This window comes from Cervus elaphus, chromosome 30, assembly GCF_910594005.1.
Source record: "Cervus elaphus chromosome 30, mCerEla1.1, whole genome shotgun sequence".
NCBI lineage: Eukaryota > Metazoa > Chordata > Mammalia > Artiodactyla > Cervidae > Cervus > Cervus elaphus.
In genome coordinates, this window is record NC_057844.1 from 14,293,421 (window position 1) to 14,317,822 (window position 24,402).

Sequence of the window (24,402 nt, forward strand, 5' to 3'; positions counted from 1 at the left end):
AAGAAGACTACCTACAGAATGGGAGAAAATATTTGCAAACAATGTGGCCGTCAAGGGCTTAATTTAGAAAAGACACAAACAGCTCATTTAATAATAATAAACAACAACCCAATCAGAAAATGGGCAGAAGGTCTAAACAGACATTTCTCCAAAGAAGTACAGATGGACAAACTGGCCTATGGAAGGATGCTCAGCATCACTAATTAGGAAAATGCAAATCAAAGTTACAATGAGGTATCACCTCACACTGGTCAGAATGGCCATGATTAAAAAATCTACAGATAACAAATGTTGGAGAAGGTGTGGAGAGAAGGGAGCCCTCCCACACTGCTGATGGGAATGTAAGTTGGTACAGCCACTGTGGAGAATAGTGTTATTATTAGGATTGTGTGTAAAATGTCACACAGGGCCTGGCACAGGTACAATTTCTCTCTCTATCCATATTTAAGCAATGCTGATCAAATCCTACACACTCACATCAGGTCTTCTGTGATCGGTGGGTCAAACTCTGTGCTGAAAAGTAGCATCACCTTGTTTCTTATGGTAGCTTCTGACCTGAGCCTAGACTTCAACCACAAAGGAAGCAGAAGTTGGCAAGCGGCAGCAGAGAGGTGGCACCACTTCCTGGGTCTGGGCCAGGCACAGAGTACGTGCTTTAAGTGCACTATCTCATCAAAAAGTTATTTAAACAAGCAGATAAGCGGTTCACTTGCTAGAAGAAAGAAATGTAGAGGCAGAAGTTCACATTCCCATCACAAATGACCATTAACCTGCTTTACCACCTTGCCTGGCTTCCTGGGTGGCTCAGCGGTAAAGAATCTGCCTGCCAAGCAGATGTCAGTTCGATCCCGGAATCAAGAAGATCCCCTGGAGAAGGAAATATCACTCGACTCCAGTATTCTTGCCTGGAGAATCCCATGGACAGGGGAGCTACTACAGTCCATGGGGTTGCAAAGAGTCAGACATGACAGAGCGGCTGAACCACCACCATCTTGCCTAAGTCACTAAATCTCTTTGGGTAATTTTTCACTTGCAGGAAAGGAATTGGAAGGAAACTCATCGGATGCTCCTAGGACTTCTACTCCAGCATACGCTAACACTGGTTTTTGGGCAAGCCTTTAAAATTCACCTGTCCACTAGGTTGTGGTGAAGATCTCAAAGCTGAGAGAATGTGATAGGTCTTTTGTGCACTTTTAAGGACAAAACAAATGGCAGCCAACACTAGGTAGCACTTACTATGTGCCAGATACTGCTATAAATGGTTTTCATCTATTAAATCATTTAATACACATTAAAAACCATTCTATAGACGGTGAAGCTAAGGTACAGAGATGTTAAATAAGTTGTCCAAAGTCACACAGCTAAACAGTAGTGAAAGTGGCATTTGAAATTCTCACGATTACTTAATTGGAATAACCAGTTAGTCAGAAATGAGTATAATAACCATTGGTGTCCTCAGAAGCAGTCAACTATCAGTTGCTGTTGACAGTGCCAAGGTAACAGCCTGATTCTGCCAGGATGGTGTAAATATTATAATATAGACAAGGACACAATTATAGAACAGGCACCTCAAATGAAATCTTATCTAAAATACCCATTAAAAAATAAACACAAATAGAAAGCTTCTCTACAGTGAAGGAAACCATCAACAAGATGAAAAGGCAATCTACTGACTAGGAGAAAATACTGCAAATTGTATGTCTGATAAAGGGTTAATATTTACAATGTACAAAGAACTCACAAAATCAGTAGCAAAAAACCAAGCAATCCAATCAAAAAAATGGGTGAGGATCTGAACATTTTCCAAAGATGACATACAAATGGCCAACAGATTCATGAAAAGGTGTTTAACATCACTAATCAAGAGAAATACAAAAAAAAAAAAAAAAACCAGACTCACAATGATATATTATTGGGAATAATCTAGAGATAGTTAAAAGTATAGAGAGGATCGGGGCTTCCCTGGTGGTCCAGTGGCTAAGACTCCGAGCTCCTGAGGCAGGGAGCCCGGGTTCGATCCTTGGTCTGGGAGATAGATCCCACATGTCACAACTAAAGATCCTGTGTGCTGCAGCAAAGATCTAAGATCCCACATGCCTCAACTAAGACTGGGCACAACCAAATAAATAGAGGAAGGATGTTGCTGTGTATGTTACATGCAAAGACCAAGTCATTTTATGTGAACATAAAGGATTTGAGCATCTGTGGATTTTGGTAACCACAGGGTTTCTTTGAGCCAGTTGCCTGCAGATATCAAAGGACAAAAGTATTGGGGAACCAATTAAAAGGAGCCTGATGCAAAAAAAAAAAAAATCCATTTACAATAATAAGGCACTCAGCTAGAGTCTAGAGCATTTCCTTAAAGATGTTTATATCTCATGCAAGAACAAACAGCAAGGTGAAACAGCTTCATGTTATTATTTTGATGGTTTTTAAACCTTTTCCCTTCCTGACAAAACAACCTATATGACACATGACATTTTGGGATTTTTCAAGACAAATTCAAGAGAAAATTCAATTTGTCCTTCTGTTTTACTATATGGCCGAAGAAGAATGTAAACCTACAGATTTCTTCACTTTAATTCTTTTTTCTTCCCTTCCTTATTAAAACATGTCAGCCATTATGATCCTGCCTTCATGGTATCCTTTCTCTTCCTCTCAGTCATGTCGTGGTCTTCAGAACTGGAAGCGTCATGGAATCATCACAAACACACAGCACTTGGCACTCACTGGGTGTGATCAGAGCCATAGGGACCCATCTCCCCACCAGGGGTGCAGGATTCCCTTCCCCAGACCCCTTCTGAGGCCGGGGATTCTCCCTAAGCTCCTGTGGGTCACGGATGGAACCCTGGGGTCCAGGGCAGGGCTGCTGCTGGCCCAGCTGGTATATGGAGAGGCTGGAGCTCTGCGCCGGGCTCCTGATGCTGCATCCAGCCTGGCTTTCCAGCACCACGTTTGCTTTCTCACAAGGATACTATGAGGCGAACAGATACACGAGGCTAAGAGAATCCTGTGCGGCATTATGATATAGGTCAGAAACGTGCTGTGACTGTGAAATCTCATTTTCCCATACACCACGTGTTGGTGCTCTGGCAACTGGGGAGGGTCATCATAAACATGATGCTTTTATTTCCTCTTACCCAGCTGGCTTTTATTCCAGGAAACTGGGGGTCTGTGTGTCTTTTTTTTCTTCGATGTTATCAGTGGCTCCCCTCACTCCCGTTTAAAATTTTCTAACATTTACTCTTTGAGGAAGGATTGATTTGCTCTAATTTGAAAGAAAAGAAAGGATGAGAAGGAATAAAGGCTTTGTAACCAAGGGACTTGCGTGATGGTGATTTGTGAGAGGCAGAGGTCATTTGTAAGATGTACTTGCTTTATTTTCTGGTTTGCTGAGTCTGGTTCAAGCCCACTGCCTCCTTGCCAGGCCACTAAGTACATGTATACACAGACACAGGAAGGCATAAATAAATTTTATCATTGGGGATGGTTGGCTCCGTGTCCCATATCAGTCAGCCAAGGGAGGCCAGTGGAGAAGGGGTTTTCTTTTGGGGGGACTGAAGAGACACCCACATAGGCTTTGTCAAGGCTGGAGAGTCAAGAGAAGGAAAAAGGGAAAGACAATAAACGGAAGTGAGGACCTGGGGGAAAGAGAAGGAAAGGGCTGGAAGGCAGAGGACCAGGGAGGAAGGCGAGGCTGTGCGAGGAAAAGCACAAGAAAGCAGGAAGAAGATAAACAGAAGGAAAGAACCAGAAGGAGAAGAGGAAAGATCTGGAGGGAAATGCAGAGAGGAAAGAGGGGAGAAAGGGGAGAGATGGGCCCAGAGGAAACCATGACAAGGAGCACGGACTCGCGGGCGCCCCTGGTGGTCATGATCCGCACGCACTTTGCCCTTCTCCAACTCCTGTTGAGCTACCTGTCTGCCCGCCCTACGGAGCACCTCATTAGTTCACCTCTGACTCTCAAGTTCCTTCATAAATACACCATTTCCTCATTTAGACTACAAGCTTTTGAAGAGCAGCGTCCTTCCTTGGATTTCTTTTGTGCCCTGGCCACTCTCCGTTCTGCCTCATCTGTAGAAAACACTGAGTTTGTAAAAAAGCAGTACTGGGTCCCTGGTATCCTCGTCAATTATCTCTTGCTGTGAACGAGCCGCTTCCTTTCTGCTTTTCACGCGGCCAGATGTAAGTCTCCTTACCTGCAAAGCTTCCTATGCCACATGCTTTCCAGAGGTGCTGTGACGTCTGGAAAACAGATTCATGATAGCCTGTCTAAGCAACAGAACACTCATTCATTCATTCACATACTGTGACAGGCGGCTACTCAGGAGAACACCAGAATGTACGTAATACTAAAGATTATTAAGGTACGGGGACTTCCCCGGTGGCCCAGTGGTGAAGACTTCGCCTTCCAGTGCAGGGGGTGGTGGGTTCGATCCCTGGTTGGGGAGTTAAGATCCCATGTGAAAGGGTCAGTTGCTGAGTCGCGTCCGACTCTTTGCCACCCCATGGACGGTAGCCCGCGAGGCTCCTCTGTCCATGGGATTCCCCAGGCAAGAATACTGGAGTGAGCTGCCACGCCCTCCTCCAGGGGCTCTTGCCGACCCAGGGATTGAACCCAGGTCTCCTGCACTGCAAAAAGATTCTTTATATCTGAACCACCTGAGATTCCACGTGCTTTGCAGCCAAAAAAATACCCAAAACATAAAACAGAAGCAATGCTGCAACAATTTTCAATAAAGACTCTAAAAATGGTCCACATTGAAAAAAAGAAAAAAGGAAAAAATGATTATTCAGGTGGGCAATCTAACAAACACTATTTGGAACATTTTCTCCAACCTTACTGCCTAGCTATCATCTGGGGAAGAATGCTGTCCAATTAAGGTCTATTTTGCACCTCCTTGGAACTGACAAGATATTTTATCTATTTCACAGGAATGCTTCTAGTACACAGATGCAAATGGTTTGCCCCTCTGGTGGGAAAGGAACATGTCATGAGCACCCAAGTCTGCTACCAAACACGGTGTCATGTCCCAAATGGCAGCTCTTTCTAAAAAACTAGCCTCCATGGCTCCATTATATCGAGTCTGGTTTCAGAATCAAATCTTTTGCTTTGTGAGTTTTAGGAAGAGGCTTCTGGTATGTAGGTGGGGAGCCAGAGACACACGGAGAACTGGGTCTGAATCTCTTAGAAGTATTGGGGGAAGATCAGAGGTCTCCCCCCGCTTCACTGTTAGACAGAAAATATTCATCTGCTGATGCTCAGATGTGACTTCTGCAAGGCTTAGGATAGAGCCAGTGAGCTCAAAAGGCTCTGGGCTGATGTGAGACATTCTAGGTATTGATCAGAAAGCATTTTCAAGATAGTGTTGCCTGTTTGGAAGAGCTTACCTGCCTGTGCCCAGGGCATGAGTTTTGACTCAGTAAAGCTTCAGGAAGCCATCTCCCCCCAACCACCCTGTCTTCCTCTGAATGCATCTTTCTGACCTGGTCATATGTTTGTGACACAAGAGAGCTGAGCAAATGAGAGTGAGTGGTTTAGAAGAGGCAGGAAAGAAAAAAAAAATGCACCAGAAACAGTATTTAACTGGAAAATGGACTATTTGGGGATACACAATTTTAGGGACCCATGTGCAGTATACATGCCCATCCTAACTTAAATTACTTCCTGTCTCTCCTTCCATTTCTGACCATTCATATCCTCATCTGTGGTCTTCAGGGAACTCCTAAGAAAAACAGCACTGCTACAGGCTGGACAGAAGTTGTGACCCCATGGATTGTAGCCCGCCAGGCTCCTCCATCCATGGGATTCTCCAGGCAAGAATATTGGAACGAGTTACCATTCTCTGGGGATCTTCCTGACCTAAGGATCTAACCCAGATATCTTGCATTATTGCAGGTGCCTTCTTTACCATCTGAGTCACCAGGAAAGCCCATCAAAACAGGGCAAGGCAGAATCGAAATGTTATCTTAACAAGAGCAGTGGTGATGGGGACTCTGTCTGATCTCAAGGAAACCATACTGTGCTAAGTAAAATTTCTACAAAGCTTTGTCAGGACTTCCCTTGGTGGTCCAGTGGTTAAAAAATCCACCTTGTCATGCAGGGGACTCAGGTTCAATCCCTGCTCAGGGAATTAAGATCCCACATGCCACAGAGCAACTAAACCCACGTGCTGCAACTTCTGAGCCCAAATGCCACAACTAGAGAGTCCACGCGCCACCAGAGAGAGATTCTGCACGATTCGGTGAAGATCCCGTGTGCTGCAGCTAAGACCCAGTGCAGCCAGATAAACAACCAAATGAACAGTAGTAAAAAGTAGAAGCCGTCTCACCAGAGTCAGCAAACATCCTGAGCTGCGGAAGCCAGGCTGAATTCCCCATCTTAATGCAACATTCACCAAAACTCTGGGGGTGGGGGGGGGGTTGGGACCTTGACACTTGGCTTATCCTGATTAACAAGAGCGGGTGCCAGGAACTAACCAGGATTAACTAACAGGATTAACCAGGGTGCTGTGCCGGGGAACGTCAGCGGCGGGGCCGTGGCCCTGCAGGGTCCTGAGCCTCCTGGTAGCAGATGTGGCGACAGGGCCCTGCAGGACACTTGGAGGACAAACCACTTGTCGTTTTCCTTTCAGCTGAGATCTCTGAGGCTGTGGGATTCCAGGAGAGCCGTAACCTGCCCTCTGGATTAAAAGTCTTAAATATCCTCTCAGCCTCACTGGGTTAGAAAGAATATTTGGTCCAGTCCCTGGCACCCAGGAGTTTTAGTCAGAACACTTAAAAAAAAAAAAATATATATATATATATATATATATAAATTTTATATATAAATATGTTTTATATTTACTTATAAATATTTTATATTTATATTTATGTATAAATATTTTGTTTTATATTTATGTATATTTTATATTAATATTTATAGATATTTATATATTTTAATATCTATATATTTGTCTATTTAATATTTATATATTTATGTACAAATATTTCTATATGTATTTTATATTTATAAATACATGTTTATATATAAATATAAACTATATAATGTTTATATATATATATATATATATATATATATATATATATATGTATATATATGCTTTTTACCTCAGGCATGAGCAAAGAATCTGACAGTTCCACTGAGCATTTGAGCCAGGAGATGGAGGGCTGTCTGGAGGAGATGCCCTGTTTTCTCTGTGAGGGTAACGCTGTCTTCTAAAATGAAACTATGTCTGAGAGGAAATGGAATTCCCCTTGATGCAATCCCTTCTGGAAAAGTCCACCGTCCAAGGGCCAGAGACCAGGTATATGAATTCTCTCCTCACGGAGAAGACTGCACAGATCTCAGCTGAGCAAGGGGGCGATGGACCCTGCCTTGAGGGCGAGCGCGAACAAGAACTCCTGAGCTGCTGGCCGCCACATAGGTGACTATACCTGGACGTCCCGGCAATGCTCACACACGCCTCAGGGGCGCGCGCGCCGACCTGCGCGGACGGGGTTAGAGAGGACTAGCGCCCTGCCGTGATTACACAGCTAACAAGTGGGTTCCTAGTGAAACGACCACTGCTTTCCCAAGAGGCTTCCCGCTTGGGGTTTATCTAGAAAGGGAAGGAGAGAAATGTCAACAGTCCGAGGGAAGGATAATAGCAACAATAGGAACCATTTCTTGAGGGCTCATGCTATGCCAAGAACACTGGTGCGGGCGGTATTTCATTTCCTCCTCCAGACAGAGGTAGTGGTGATGTTAGGAAGGATGTCACCGGAGAAGGAAAGCACAGCCAAGAAGCCCTTCAAAGCCTGCTTTCAACAAAGGAACGTTGTATTGCTCCTCCTCCTCTCTTCTGAATTCACAGGAGTGTTTTCTGTACCTCGAGCCCAACCCCATCCAAGTGAGGGGAGACCAGGGCCATGATTCGGAATATCGAGACGCTTCCAATCACCAGGCCTCCCTGGTGGCTCAGTGGTAAAGAATCCACCTGCCAGCACAGGAGATGTGAGTTTGAGCTCTGGATCCGGGAGATCCCAAATGCTGCAGAGCAGCTAAGCCCGTGTGCCATAACTACTGAGCCTGAGATCTAGAGCCCGGGAAGCCCATGCACCCGAGAGCCCACGCCCTGCAGTAAGAGGAGCTCCGACAGGGAGAAGACAACCCGGCAGCCGAGAGTGGCCCCCACTTGCGCCAGCTAGAGAAAGCCCATGCAGCGGTGAACACCCAGCACCGCCAAAATGAAACCATTGCTTTTTAAAAGCTACAGAAAACCCTTACAATCCCCTCCTTCCACAGGGACGGTCCACCCTGTCCCCAGTGGCGGGAGACACAGGAGGGCGTGGATCTCTATGACTGCAAACTACTTTTTGTTCCAGCTGATTTCTCTCGAAGGTGAAGTGTAAGGCCCATGAGAAAGGTTGAGCATTTGTGGGACTGTGCAGTGGTTAGATCATCTGCATCAAGACAAGATGACAGTGCAGCCCTACAGTCGATCCTGACCACCGAAGAGTCAGGATGACTGACGTGTACTGAGGTCAGAGAGCTGCAGGCCGTGGGCCCGGTCCTGTACACCCCATGAGCCTTGCTGCCCTCAGTGTAAGACAGGCTTATTTCCACTGGCCGTTCCAGCAGGACACTGAGCAGGCTGCCCAGTGCCAGGCCCAGCGTCTCTGTCCCTTCAGGCTGCCTGAGGCGGTCCTGGTTAATGCCACCGCTTTATTTGGACAGTGAATAAATCACTCCAAAATCACTGCAGATGGTGACTGCAGCCATGAAATTAAAAGACGCTTACTTCTTGGAAGAAAAGTTATGACCAACCTAGACAGCGTATTAAAAGGCAGAGACATTACTTTGCCAATAAAGGTCTCTCTAGTCAAAGCTATGGCTTTTCCAGTAGTCACGTATGGATGTGAGAGTTGGACTATAAAGAAGGCTGAGTGCCGAAGAATTGATGCTTTTGAACTGTGTTGTTGGAGAAGACTCTTGAGAATCCCTTGGACTGCAAGGAGATCCAACCAGTCCATCCTAAAGGAAATCAGTCCTGAATATTCATTGGAAGGACTGATGCTGAAGCTGAAACTCCAATACTTTGGCCACCTGATGCAAAGAACTGACTCAATGGAAAAGACCCTGATGCTGGGAAAGATTGAAGGCAGGAGGAGAAGGGTACAACAGAGGATGATGGACGGCATCACTAACTCAAGGCACACGAGTTTGAGTAAACTCCGGGAGTTGGTGATGGACAGGGAAGCCTGGCCTGCTGCAGTCCATGGGGTCACAAAGAATCGGACACGACTGAGCAACCGAACTGAACTTATTTGGACAGAGGCCCCTCTCACCATTCACCGGGATCTGATACATACATTGAGCTTTTTGTCCTTTCTTTTTTGGCACACAAATGCCTCCATGGGCTAGGAGTGCAGCTGATCTGCAGAGGAGGAAAACTAGCCTCTGAGAAGAGAGGAGTGACGACCTGACCTGGGTGTGCCTCTCGAGGTGCATAGCTGAGAAGAACTTTTGTAGTCATTTCTTTTCCATTTGGGGAATGATGCTAAATACCACCACTAACACAGTTTTCTTGAGAGTTGTATCAGATCTTTATGTTATTTGAGGTGATTTTCCTCTATTGTGTTGAGTCCTTAGCATAGAGTTCTGGGAGGACATGGCCGAAGGATAATGCCCCATTAGCCACCCTGACCTTGTATCTCCCTTGTTGTGGGGACTTTCAACCAAATTGTACTTTCAAATCCCTCATATGCTGCTCAAAGTAATTTGATGTCTGCTGAAAGTCAGTGTCATTTTCAATAACTGCTTTTCTTTCTACAGGGACAAAAGCAAGGGAAAGAAGACATTCTCTGCCAAAAACTGAGTTCTTGTGGAGAAGTACAGACAGACCTCCATCCTCTATTATATCCCTAACACAGATCACACAGGTTCAACCTGCAGCCAGCAACCAACATCCTAAGTTTTCGCAACGCCAGTCGAGAAAAAGGACTTACCTTGGAGTCCAGCTGCTGCATGTACGACCAGAGATATTCTATATTGGCTCCGAAAGGATGGACGTGAAGAAACGTGGATATGATGCCTGAAATGAAGAAGGCAAAAGGATGTTATTGAGAGGCAAGTAAAAATCTCAGGTGAATATTGTCATCTGACCCCAGTGACAGTTTTGTCAGGGCCGAGTCATGGTCTTGCCACTTGTATCAGCGCTCGGCAAGCATTCAGTAATAGCCCGTTTTGAAGACAGTAATAGTAACGTGGCCAACAGAACACTCTCCCAGAATGACAGTAGTTAGAAAAGCGAGACAGAAAATACACAGATGAATAAAGGTGTTTCCAAACAGAGGTTTCTGATAGCATTTCAACTACCAATTTTATGCTTGATTTACCGATATAAAATTGTGGTTACTGGAAGGATCAGGTGATCGATCCCCTTCTTTCCCTTTCTTCCTCTCGGTGGACTTACCAATATGAAAATGGCTCCTGTGGCTGTGTCAGAGAGCACGCTGCCTCCAGCTCCCCTGGTAATTACCTCTGCTAGTTACAGGAAATATTTAGTCCCTCTTTTCCCTCACTGCCACTGAAGGAAGCACAAATCCTCTGCTATTTCCCCCTGGCTGTTGCTGTTGTTTCAAGAGAGCCGGCCTGCTCTCCCCTCTCTGCTGTAATTTACAAGATCATTTTAAAAGGCCTGGGAATGGATGGTTTGGCTGGAGTCTGATTATAAATCAGAGGGCTTTTTCCATCGTGAAACTCAACTGTCAACATTGTACTGACAAATGAAAAGCTGAATGTCGGTGTTAGGGCTGAAGGAAAAGCATCACCCTCCTACCCTCCCCGCTCCTACATCCAAAATCAAAACAGTGAAACGAGAACGTTGACTCCACAGGCTGTACACTCCTGTTTGTTAAGAAATGTGTTCAGACTGACGTTTTTGGCTTCTCTTTGTACTTTGAGATGAATCACATTTGAGGATGAGCCCTCTGATGTTCTGTTTACTGTGACGCTTTGGTGCTAGAAAGCCAAAGGTCAAGGGAAGACCCACACTGGTATGCAACACTGCGTTTTGGTCATTGAATCAACTGCAGGGTGTCCTGGGACTGCCCTGGGAAAGGATCTCATGGCCCCCTGAGCTCCCATGAGATGCTTGAAATGCTCTGGATGAGTGTCAGTTTTTAAAGAAAAAATTCCCAGTTTATCCTTAGGCTGAGAACAGAGAACCGAGAGGTTTACACAAGTACTCTTAAGACCTGTCCTCGGAACACTTTAATGTGTGTTTTCTTGGACAGTGAAATGAGGAACATAGAAACACTTTTCCATAAAGCTAAAATCTCAGTTTTCAGAGATTGACCTTTTCCCTGAAATACATAGAGCTACTGTTTTATTCTGATATTATGTTGTTCTTTTTTTTTTTTTTTCTTAAAATGTCCTCTGAAATAATGGCAATGATAAGTTAGGGATGGAGTAAAGGGACAGAATAGTTGATTAAACAGTTAATCCCACTAGGGGATTGTAGGTAAAGGAAGAAGTCTGGGAGACCCCTATAAATTAATGGCCTCTAGGACATTTATGCTCTCTGCACACCTAGAAAATAATTTATGGAAAGGTGTCATTTCAAAGTGAAAGATCCTCATTGTACTGAGACCGGAAATAATTTTTACATACTGCCATGACGGTACCTTCTTGGATCACAAGGGACAAGGAAATGTCCCCCTTTTCCACCAACATGGAGAAGGAACTGATGATGGAAGCGTAATGTCTACTCAAGAATGAGGACGGAGGTAGTCCTTTCCCGCTCCCTACTTCTCATGTAGCCCTCTGAGTTCCTGGGGCTTGCAACCTGTTGCCCACCTGTTTGTAAGCCTCGCATGGGAAGCATTCTAATGAATCACTTCTTATCCATCACGTTGCCTCTTGCTGAATTCTTTCTGTGCTGAGACATAAAGGACTAGAGCTTCTTGGAGCCCTCTGAAATGCCACCAAGTGGTTTCAGATAGCAGGTAGCAATGGTAGTTTTAATCTAAGTGGCAAACAGCCATTTTAAAAAAAATTTTTTATTTTGTATTGGGTTCAGCTGATTAAAAATGTTGTGATAGTTTCTGGTGAACAGCAAAGGGATTCAGCCATCTATATATACATGTATCCATTCTCCCCCTAACTTCCCTCCCATCCAGGCTGCCACATAATACTGAGCAGAGTTCCATGTGCTCTACAGCGGTCCTCGCTGATTTTCCATTTTACATGTAGCAGTGTCTACAGGTAACCATAAGTTCATTCTCTAAGTAAGTGAGTCTCTTTCTGTGTTGTAGTTCATTTGTATCATTTCTTTTTAGATGCCACATATAAGGGATGTCATAAGATATTTCTCCTTCTGTCCAACTGACTTCCCTTCGTGTGACGGTCTCTAGGGCCACCCATGTTGGTGCGGATTCACAGCCATTTTTAATACACTTAAGTGGGACTGTTTTGTCCCTCTCATACCACCTCATTTGCTAATTTGTGTTTGAACAATTTCCCTGTGCCTGAAATTCTCAAATCTGGTGAGGTGGCAGTGTAAGTCAGTCTGTTACCAATAAGAGTTAAAGTATAGATGCTTGTGAATGATTTACTTAGACAGTAAATTAGAAGTCTTTAAAAAAAAAAATACTATTTTCATTTGCATTCCTTAGGTGGGAGAGAGGGGGCAGAATTCTCATGGGGAATTGTTTCTATTTCAGGATGGTGAGTGGTGCTTCTCTGCTGTCCCAGGCTGAGGACGAGTGGTTCCTATGTCCACTGCTTTCCACAGAGAACCTCCGACAAACGGCAGGCAGACCCCTGCCCCCTGTAAGGGGTAAAGGCGGAGGGCAGGGAAGGGAGGGGCAGTCAGTGCTGGCTTTGTGGGAAGGCGAGGGTGTTCCTAGTGAGAAGCTCTTTGCTTCTCCTCTCAAATGGGATGCTCCCAGGGAGGAAGGAGGCACCTCAAAGAGAGCAGCCTGGAGAGACTGGAGGGGTTCTGCAAGAGGGGGACGGGCATTCCTTTCCCTGGTGGGACATCCACTTAGGCAGCAGACCTATGGATCCAGCTTTGCTGTGGGCCGAGCTCAGGGGAGATGGTGGGGCTCAGACGGGGAGCAGTAGCGCACTGCAGCCTGTGGGTGATAGGACTGTGAGCTTCCCATGGGACACGGGGGCATCTCAGAAGGTGGATGGGCTTGAGCAGTCTTACAGGTATCTCAGGGGCTCCAGCAAATAGAGAAAAACAACATTTTTCACGTTAATATCCCTACGGGACAAAGAATCATCAGCATCTCCTGGATAACCCAGCTTCTCCTGTGAATACCCTTGGGGGGTGTGCCATGAAGTTAAATGCCCCCAACAGGATGGACGGTATGGTTTAGAAGAGAGTGGGGTGGGGCCAAGGGGGAATGACTGACAACTCTTGGCCTAAAGAGATGAAGATATGAAGAAGGAAATTTAGGGATACCAGAGATGGGAGGACCTGGAGTGGCTGCTTTTCTTGCCTCTGTGATGCTGGCATCCCTCACTGCTTACAGTCCCTCACCCCCTAATCTTGGGTCTCTACCCCCAAGGAACTTTGCCCTTGGACAGTATTTGTGTGTTCAGGTTCAGCAGCAGGAATATAGTATACAGTTACAATAAATGTATGCTGAGGGGCCTTCCTGGTGATGCAGTGGTTGAGACTGCGAACTCCCAATGCAGGGGGCCCAGGTTCCATCCCTGCTCAGGGAACTAGATCGAGTGTGCTGCCTCAAAGATCGAAGATCTCGCATGCTACAACTAAAAGACCTGGGGCAGCCAAAGAAATAAAAAAAACGTTGTTGTTCAGTGGCTACGTCATGTCTGGCTCTTTGTGACCCTGTGAACTGCAACACTCCAGGCTTCCCTGTCCTTCACGTCTCCTAGAGTTTGCTCAGACTCACGTCCATTGAGTTGATGATGCCATCCAGCCATCTCATCCTCTGTCACTCCCTTCTCCTCTTGCCCTCTATCTGTCCCAGCCTCAAATGTACACTGAATGAATTTATACTGTAGAAATGAGAATAGCTAGTATACTTCTTTAACATTTCTACTGTTCTGTTATTGATAAATGAGGGGAAATAAGAACCTTAAAAATTGGTACCAGTACGCACCAATGATATCATAAACCAGGTAACTTTGAAGTACTATTCATCAGTGATTCCTGCCCGTTACTCATGGTCTTACGGATTCAAAAGAGTAACCTGGGTATTTTGGGTGCAGGAACTTCTTACTGAAACTATTTTGCTCATAAAGCTAAGGGGAAAATGCTCATGTGATTTTTAGATATTTCTCTAAAGTCAGATTAGAAACCCTAATCCAGACATGAGTCTTTTTCCCTAGGAGAATATTTAGAACCATCTTAGTGGTAGCTGATATTAACAAGCCATTAGCTTTTCTTTATAAAAGTTTAAGCAGTTGTCATTAGATACCTGTGGGGCCAAAGCAGGAAGTTAAATAAAGGTTCTCCAAGCTTTTCCTGTGGATGGGAACCGAGTTATTCAGTATTGCTAGAGACACAGTAGAAATGGGAAACATGAGTCATCATCTCTGGCAAGTACTGCACCCCCTCCTCCTCCCTCCTCCCCTGCCCATCCCAGCAGCATCGACAGAAGCATCAGTCGTGCCATCTGAGAAAATGTAGTTTCCAGGCCCTGGTTCTGGATCAGTTCATTTTAGGGGAGCTTCCTAAATAATCAACTAAAGCTTCTTGCTACATTGCTTTAGTCATGTCTGACTCTCTGTGACCCTGTGGACTGTAGCCCACCAGGCTCCTGTGTCCATGGGGGTTCTCCAGGCAAGAATACTGGAGTGGACTGCCATGGAGATCTTCCCCACCCAGGGATAGAACCCGTGTCTCTTATGTCTTCTGCATTGGCAGGTGGGTTCTTACCACTACCATCACCTAGGAAGTCCTCCTTTAAAGGAACTGGGAGATTTCCTGAGACTGGAAAAAAAAAATGATAAGTGTAACTCAAAATCTAATCTATAAACCCAGAAATGGAAACTATTTATGGTTCTCTGGAAGACCATAAAGACCATAAAGCCTTGGTAAAAGGAACACGAGGAACTGAGGGTAGAGCACTCAGCCATTACTGAACTGATGGATCTCCAAAGGAATGGATTCAACAGCTGGTCTTGGTTTGATCCATGGAGAAGCAAGGTCTCCATGTTTAAGACTGTGTTTCCCAACAGTGGAAAATACAACTGTAAGTAGCTAATTTAAGAAAATAAAGAAGGAACAGAGGAGGCTGTCAGTACTCTTGGGTTTTCAGCACAGCTCAGGGCCTAGCTTATAAAGAAACACAAGCCAGTTCTATACACCTTCCTCACCAGGAAGACACATTTAAACAAGCACATCAAAGCATTTTCAGCTTTTCCCATCAAAGTCATCTAGCCCATTCTTGATTTCAGACCTCACTAGGACCAAGGGAGCAGAATTTCAATTAGATTTGTATGGATTCATTTCCTTAGTAGCATTTGGGTACCAGGTCCTAGGGCGTATCACATCGGACAGACAGACGAGGGTCCTGCTCTTGGAGGACTAATTTTCTAGGTAAGCAACACAGATGATAGACACAAAGATTAAAAATAAAAAGAGGACTTTCTTGGTGGTCCAGTGCTTGGGAATCTGCCTGCCAGTGCAGGGGACATGAGTTCAATCCCTGGTCCGGAAAGATTCCACGTGCCTCGGAGTGGCTAAGCCCGTGAGCCCCGACTCCGGAAGCCCCTGCTCCCTAGAGCCCGTGCTCCGCAGCCCAGAGAAGCCAGCACAGAGAGCAGCCTGCATATAGCAACTGGAGAACTGCTCACGGCAACGGGTCCACGTGCAGCAGCAAAGACCCAGCGCAGCCAAAAGTAAAATAGAAAAAAAAAGGAGACACTTTCAGATGGTGGACACAGCGCAGAAAACAAAACAGGTGATGGGACAGAACTGGGAGTGGCCCCAAGCTTGGTGGAGGGCTGCTTTACATAGACGCTCAATGAAGGTGAACCTGCCTGAGGGTCAGATGAGGAGCGGTCAGCCACAGTGAGCCAGGGTGGGGGGAGATGACTCAAGGAGAGGCAACAGCAAGTGCAAAGGGCCTGGGGTGGAATGAGGTGGCAGGAACAAGCGTGGCTGGGGAGCGACAGCGTGCATTCAGAGGTAGGTGGGGGCGCCAGATCACACAGGGCCCCAGCTTAAGGAGGCTGGATTGAGCTCAATACAGCAGGAAACTGATGGAAGGCTCTAAGCAGGGACATGATGTGAACTGAATCATGTTTTAAAAATTTCATTCAAGCAGCTGTACAGCGAACAGACAAAAAGGGAAAATGGAAGCATTTGCAACAACCACTGGATCACTGAAGAAATCACAGAAGAAATTTAAAAAGATAACCTGGAGACAAATGAAAATGAAAACACAATGCCCCAAAACCTACGGGATGCAGCAAAAACAGTTCTAAGAGGGAATTTTATAGTGATACAAGCTTACTTTAAGAAACAAAAAAATCTCAAATAACCTAAACTTACATCTAAAGCAGCTAGAGCAAGAATAATAAACAAAACCCAAAGTTGGTAGAAGGAAAGAAATCATAAAGATCAGAGCAGAAATAAATGAAATAGAGACTTAAAAACAACAACAACAAAAAGCTGGCTCTTTGAAAAGATAAACAAAACTGATAAACCATGACCCAGACTCACCAAGAAAAAAAGAGGGTGCAAGTCAATAAAATAAGATATGAGAGAGGAAAAGTTACAGCCTTCACCACATAAATACAAAGGATCATAAGAGACTACTATGAGCAGCTATATATACCAATAAAATGGAAAACCTAGAAGAAATGGACAAATTCTTAGAACTAAAAGTACTATTTCCCAAGACTGAACCAGGGAGAAATAGAAAATGTTAACAGATCAATTACCAGTACTGTAATTGAGTCAGAATTAAACTCCCAGCAAACAAAAGTCCAGGCCAGATGGCTTCACAGGTGAATTCTACCATTTAGAGAAGAGTTAACAGTTAGCCTTCTGAAACTATTAAAAAAAAAAAACAAAACTGCAGAGGACGTAACACTTTCAAACTCATTCTATGAAGTCACAATCACTCTAATACCAAAACCAGACAAAGATACTACAAGATAAGAAAACTACAGGCCAGTATCACTCATGAGCACAGATACAAAAATTCTCAACAAAATACTAGCAAACCAACTCTAACAATACATCAAAAGTATCATACACCATGATCAAGTGGGATTAATCCCAGGGATGTAAGGAGATTTCAGTATCTGAAAATCAATCATTGTGATATACCACATTAACAAAGACTACAAGCCATATGATCATCTCAATAGATGCAGGAAAAGCTTTTGATAAAATTCAATATCCATTCATGATAAAAACTCTAGAAAGTGGGTACAAAGGGAACATACCTCAACATAATATATGGATTTCTTTTTCTCTTATGGAATCCTATTTTTTAAAATTGTATTGATACTGGCACCAAAACAAACATATAGATCAATGGGACAGAATAGAAAGCCCAGAAAGAAACCCACATACTCATGGCCAGCTAATCTGCAACAAAAGAGACAGGACTATACAATGGAATAAAGACAGTCTCTTTAACAAGTGATGCTGGGAAAACTGGAACACCTACATGTAAAAGGATGAAATTAGAACATTCTCCAACATCATACACAATAATAAACTCAGGATGGATTAAAGACTAAATGTAAGACTGGGTACGATAAAACTAGAGGAAAACATAGGCAGGACAGTCTGACAAAAATTGCTGCCATGTTCTTTTAGATCTGTCTCCAGAAGGCTTAGCTCTGCCAAAGAGTAGCTGTCCTTAGCCACAGTCATATCTTGCTGGAAATCAGTAGAGGCCTAACCAGGCATCTGGAGAGTCAGCAGGGAGGGGTTATGTGAAATCTGGGTCTCCCCCTAAGCCACTGGGGACAGTTGCCTGTGGGCGGCTGCAGAATGCCAAAGCATTTATGAGAAGTGGAGAAAGGCAAGACTGGGAGTGGGTGGCAGAAGACTGATGAAACACTTCTGTGGTTTGGTCTAGTGTTTCTCAGCGCCCTGGGATTTTAAAAACCTTTAATTGTCCAAAAAGCAGGTTTTCCCACTTATTTGTTGACTGTAATACCGGATCTTGTACAGCTTTTTAAAAACGTGTCTCTCTCCCTTAATTTTACAATTAACTTTTATTGGGGTTCAGTCGCTTTACAATGTTGTTTCTGCTATACAGCAAAGTGAACCAGCCCCACGTATGCATACATCCCCTCCTTTCTGGACTTCCTTTCCATTCAGATCACCAAAGCGCACTAAGGAGAATTTCTCATGCTGTACAATATTATTGCAGGTGTGGTTTCGACAGTCAAGAATCTGCCTGCAATGCAGGAGACCCGGGTTTGATCCCTGGGTCGGGAAGATCTCCTGGAGAAGGGAATGGCAGCCCACTCCAGTATTCTTGCCTGGAGAATTCCATGGACAGAGGAGCCTGGCAGGCTACAGTCCACAGGGTCACAGAGTTGGACACGACTGAGTGACTAACACTTTTCACACTGTACAATATATCCTCATTAGTTATGTTTTATATATAGCATCGATAGTATATATGTCTTTCTGTCTTATTTTTAACTAAACTGCTGAGACCGCACTTGGGTCTTTGGGTAAGTTGTTCCTTGTATCTGAAATGGCTTTGGAAACTCCCCATCTATCCAGAGGAACTCTCTCCATCCTGTAGGTCGCTCTCAACTGTCCTTTCATCCCCAAAGGCATCTGCAGCAGAAGTAGCTCCTTGGCTGTGTTTCTGACTTGACTTTCATCGTCACCACTTTCTTTCTCGTTAGTCTATAAAGGTCTGGAGGGGAGAGATCGTCTCATCGGCACCATCAGCTAGCATGCGTCTTGGCCCACGGTAGGCCACTAGTTCCTGAAGCAGACCCAGAGGTGCCTGCTTCCGTTATCACCTCAGATGTTAGTCTCACGATAAACTGAGCCTCTGCCCATGAGGATACAGACTCTGCCTACTGAACAGGCTGCTCAGATGACTCTTTTCCACAGTACGAAGTATTAGTTGCTCAGCTGTGTCTGACTCTTCGTGATCCCATGGACTGTAGCCCATTAGGCTCCCCTGTCCATGGAATTTTTCAGGCAAGAATCCAGGAGTGGGTTGCCATTCCCTTCTCCACGGGATCTTCCCAACCCAGGGATGGAACCCAGGTCTCCTGAATTTCAGGCAGATTGTTTACCGTCTGAGCCACCAGGGAAGCCCATTTCCACAATGAAGCCTGACAATTTTTACGTAGGCTCTTGACAAAAGTTTCTTGGTTTATTGATATGGACATTTGTGTCATGGAAACAAGACTTAGGTCAATGACTCATTCTTTATGGTCAGTAGCTTTCAGACAAGAACACACTCCCTAGATTACTTTTCTCAGGTGCAGCCTAAACGAAGCCTTAACTCTATTCACTGAAAACACCAAAATTTGCCACTCAACCTTCTTTTAAGTGTTTTTATCTATAATTCTTTCATCTGCTTTCTAATACCCATGTGTTAGGGGGAACATTCCAATTCAGATGCAGACTGGCTGTGAGCAGGTGGGTTAGATAGTGAGAGCGATGGGATTGCTGGTCATGGTAGGTGGGGTGGGGCTTGGTGTGAACAGTCACCTTGGTTACACACAATACGTGTCGTAACCTATAGAGGGGCCACAGTGATACGTAAAGAAGCCCGCCTGATCATTAAGAATGTGAGGATGGTTCTCAGGGGTATGGAGAAGTTTTGAACAGCAACTTCATAAACAGAGTTGTTGAGGAGGTTTGGGCTATATTTGGGTGGGGTTTACAATAATGACTACCACTGATGGGGTGCACGATCAAGGCTGCTGGCAATGGAAATCTATTGTGTTAGAATTAATTAAAAAGCAGGAGAAGATGGAGTGATACAGAGTTAGACTGTCAACATCTCCTCAGAGCTATCTGCTTATCAATAAAAAATGTTGATTCATTCTCCGTCCTAACAATAGCCAGGGGTTTCCAACTGAACATAGCTCCAAAGCTTTGGTTCTAAACCAAAAGTATTGACACATTCTGTCCCACATGAATTCAGTGCATGCCAAATCCAACTTGTAGGGCACATGTGAAATGAACCAGGAGTTCTGGCATAGACACTGGGCAATGTCAAGCTGACCTAATGTGTGGTTACTACATAGTTTTGAGATATAAAATGCTACTCTCCCAAACTTCCATAAAAATGTAATTCTATTAGTTTCAATTATATGCCAACCTGTCTTCACAAGAATTGATTGATTCCAGCAATCAAAATACTAAAGTGCTTTCCAAGGGCTTAGCTTCTTTGGTTGAGTTGGAACATAGCACTCAACATTCATTAATTGTGAAGCAGAAAGTTTGGCAGAATGGTGGAACTCCCAAGGGACTTAGGATGGACCTCTGCAAAGATCCAAGTAGTGTTCCAGATGAAATCCCAGTGATCTTCTTTAATAAGCACATAATCTATATGCCTTAAAGACACCACTTTTATAAAATGGTCATGAGAATGTCTAGAAAGAATACACACTTTGGCCCAGATAAATTCATGTCACAAATTAAAGTCACAAACTAGGATTGCTCATTGTTTAGGAAGTGCCAGCCTCAGTTTTAAGTTTTCTGTAGATAAAATTCATTTGAGTATCTTATCTCTCACTCCTCTCTTCCAGGCAATCAAGACTTGTTCCACTTTGCATTTTTATATAAAATTTGTGTGTCCCAAGAGGGTTTTAACTGAATATATTTGCATGCAACATACACTATAGGCACCTAGACATGATGAAGGTTTTGTTAATAAGCATTTCTAATACAAGGGATATTTTCTGCTGTGCTCCTAGCCTTTCAGAGTAACTCAGAGCAGGCCTACTGTATCCTGTATATGGGTTTAGTTATTCCAAGGGCAGATTCCAGGGAAATTCCAGAGTATTGCTCACCCCTCCAGATGCATCATAAGTCCAGGGGACTCCCAGAATCATTCTGCCTACAAGTGTTCTTCAGAAAAGAACTAGCACCTCCCCTTTCTCTCTAGCTTGCTCCAAAGCAGTTTTGAACCCACAGTCTGTCATTCTGTCTCTATCACAGTCCTTATCTGGATTCCAGAAGCTGCAGGAGAGATCTTTATGGCCCCACTATTTGGGTTTCCACAAAATATGAATGGCCAAACTCAACTAGCAGAGAGGCACATTTAATTCAGGGGGCAACTGCAAGATCCATTTCACCAATCTTAGAAACTCTTTCTCTCAAACTCCCCTGGTGGTCCAGTGGTTGTGATTCTGTGCTTCTAACACGGGAAGTGGAAATTTGATCCCTGATTGGGAAACTAAGATCCCACATGCCACGTGGTGTGGTCAGGAAAAAAGAAAGAAACCAAAAAAAAGAAAAAAGGAACTTCTCTCTCCTCTGCCATTCTTTTGGATGATTACTCTCTGACTACAAAATGGTGTAAGTACCTAGGTATTTTGGGTAGAGTTTGGGCAGGAAGTCCCATCTGTAATCAAACTTCCATTAAATAAAGTTAAATAAAATACTGAGGTGGAGAGGTAAAGGAGAAATGAAGGGAAAATTAAACTCCTAAATTTAATCAAACTGTAAATCTCCAATCTTACTTCTAGTTAAACAGTCTCATATACTGATCAAAATGAGTTTCACATCTTTTTTTTTTTGCTCAGCCCTGAACTGCAAATGCTAATATGAGAGACAAGTTTTAAAGATCAAAAGGGAAGGAAAAGTTCTGGAAAATTTGGAGTTGGTTGTACCTAATAAAGGAGATCAGTCCTGGGTGTTCATTGAAGGACTGATGCTGAAGCTGAAACTCCAATCCTTTGGCCACCTCATGTGAAGAGTTGACTCACTGGAAAAGACCCTAATGCTGGGAAGGATTGGGGGCAGGAGGAGAAGCGGACGACAGAGGATGAGATGGCTGGATGGCATCACCAACTCGATGGACATGAGTTTGAGTAAACTCCGGGAGTTGGTGATGGACAGGGAGGCCTGGCGTGCTGCGGGTCATGGGGCCGCAAAGAGTCAGACACGACTGAGCGACTGAACTGAATGAACTGAATTTTTATTGAAGATCCTGATTTACAAAATTTATTCTTCTAAACAGACTTGAATTTACCCATTCTTAAGTTTTTTTTTTTTTCTCCCTAAGATTAGAGACATGTTTTAAATGTAGCCCTCCCGTTTCCTCCCATTCACCTACATTGTGTAAAGCATTTTTAAACTTTAGAGGTGGCTGATTGAAAAAAATGGTGTGTGATGTGTGTGTCTATATAGACAGTCCCCAACTTACAATGGTTCCACTTAATGATTTCTTGACTTTATGAGTGTGAGAGCAGTGTGCGTTTAGTAGGAACCATAGTTTGACTTTTGGCTTTTCCTGGGCTAGTGCCACAACACCCTCCCATGACGCTGGACAGCGGTATCGAGCTGCGGCTCCCAGTCAGCCACACGACCGTGAGGGGAACGACCAACACGCTGAGAACTAGTCTGGACCCCACAGCCAGTTCTGTCTTAAAGTTTCAGTACTGTAGTCAATAAACTACATGAGACTTTGTGTTAGATGGGTGCCTGTCTGTTAGCTCATGTAAGCGTTCTGAGGCAGGCTGGGCTAAGTTATGACGTTTGGTGAGTGAAAGAAAAGTGAAAGTGTTAGTCACTCAGTTTGTATCTGACTCTTTGTGACCCCATTGACTATAGTCTGCCAGGCTCTTCTGCCCATGGAATTCTCCAGGCAAGAATACTGCAATGGGTAGCCATTCCCTTCTCCAGGGGATCTTCCAGACCCAGGGATGGAACCTGGGTCTCCTGCATTGCAGGCAGATTCTTCACTGTCTGAGCCACTAGGGAAGTTAGGTGTATTAAATCCATTTTTGACTTAGATATTTTCAACTTAAGATGAGTTTATTGGCATGCAACCCCATCATAAACTAAGGAAGATCTGTGTGTGTATGTGTAATATAAATGCTGCAAAATACATTTATATATGTAAAATAAATACTGTGTGTGTATATAGGGGCTTCCCTGGTGGCTCAAATGGTAAAGAATCTGCCTGCAATGCAGGAGACCCGGGTTCAATCCCTGGGTCAGAAAGATCCTCTGGAGGAGGAAATGGCAACCCACTCCAGTAATCTGGCCTGGAGAATTCCATGGGTAGAGGAGCCTAGCAGGCTACAGTCCATGGGATCCCAAAGAGTTGGACATGACTGAGCGACTTCAGTGTGTGTGTGTATATATAATCTAGCTAGCTAGCTATACACTAATTATGTAGCTGATACTGTAAATGAACTGCGTTCTCCAAGTAGAACATAAAATCAGCGGCAATCTATACTGACAGAAAAGAAGTAAAGAAAATGGACACCATTCCCATTTTTTTTTAACTGCCAAGTGGTCTATATTATTCAGACGTAAAGAGGGAGTGTTTACTATTGATCATTAATTATGTACTCCAGTCATACCCTAAAAGCACTGTGGGAGAAATCACAACTTTGTCACCCTGAATAAAAGAGAAACTGTTATCAACAGTCTGACACATTTTCCAGTAAAAGAAAAATCCAGTTGCCAACTACATATGGGTTCATTTTGGGCTCCTGGAAACAACAACACATCAGCATGTCTTATGAAACCCATGCACGGCTGTATATCATCACAGAAAAAAAAAATAATTGGTTTTCCTTGGAGTATCTCTAAGTTGATGTCATATTCAATAACCCTGTAGTTGAAAAATCTATATGTGATGGATGAAGTCTGGACTGTCTTTTGAGTTTTATTCCTCCCGTGCCAGATTCTCCAGGACCTGAGGTACCTGTTGTTCTGCGGTGAGTGCCTGCAGTGTTTAGAAAAGGCATCCACGTGCTACTCCCGCCGGATGAAGAACTATGGAAGAACAGCTGTCTCACGTGGACCTCAGCCTCCTTCCTCACTCTTACCCACGCCGCGGGAGCCCGGCTAACCTTGGACCCTGACGCTGGGGTCAGTGCCTGGGTGTGGCTGAGTCAGAGCTGTGCCCCAGGCAGTGAGGCTGCTGGCGTCTCCTCCTCGGGATTTGACGATTTTGGGGACTGCCTGAAATATACAGGCTTCCAAGGTGGGGTCCCAGGCGTGCTACCAACACAGCACCATCAGGAACGCTTCCTTATGAGACTGAGCACTACCTTTGTATATGCTGATGGATTGGGGGTTTGGGTTTAACAGATGCAACCTGGCAGATACAGAATGGACAAACAGCAAGGTCCTACTGTCGAGCAGAGGGTGCTATATTCAATGTCCTGTGATAAACCACAGTGGAAGAGTGTGAAAAAGTATACATGCATCATTCTACTTCCCTGTCTATCCATTCTACTAATTT

The 24,402-nt window shown here is 44.3% G+C and overlaps 1 protein-coding gene and 1 long non-coding RNA gene across 2 annotated transcripts in view; one reads left to right on the forward strand and one right to left on the reverse strand.

Annotated features, from left to right (window-relative positions):
• Window positions 1–9,982, forward strand: part of LOC122686563 — a 66,178-nt gene extending 56,196 nt beyond the window's left edge. Inside the window, exons 4-5 of the long non-coding RNA XR_006338831.1 lie at window positions 7,116–7,307; window positions 9,818–9,982. This is a non-coding gene — a long non-coding RNA (uncharacterized LOC122686563). The remainder of the gene's footprint in view (window positions 1–7,115; window positions 7,308–9,817) is intronic.
• The window catches only part of ENOX1 (ecto-NOX disulfide-thiol exchanger 1), a 477,511-nt gene that overhangs the window by 9,388 nt on the left and 443,721 nt on the right, over window positions 1–24,402 (reverse strand). Inside the window, exon 15 of the mRNA XM_043891694.1 lies at window positions 9,991–10,076. Coding sequence (XP_043747629.1) covers window positions 9,991–10,076 — 86 coding nt within the window. The remainder of the gene's footprint in view (window positions 1–9,990; window positions 10,077–24,402) is intronic.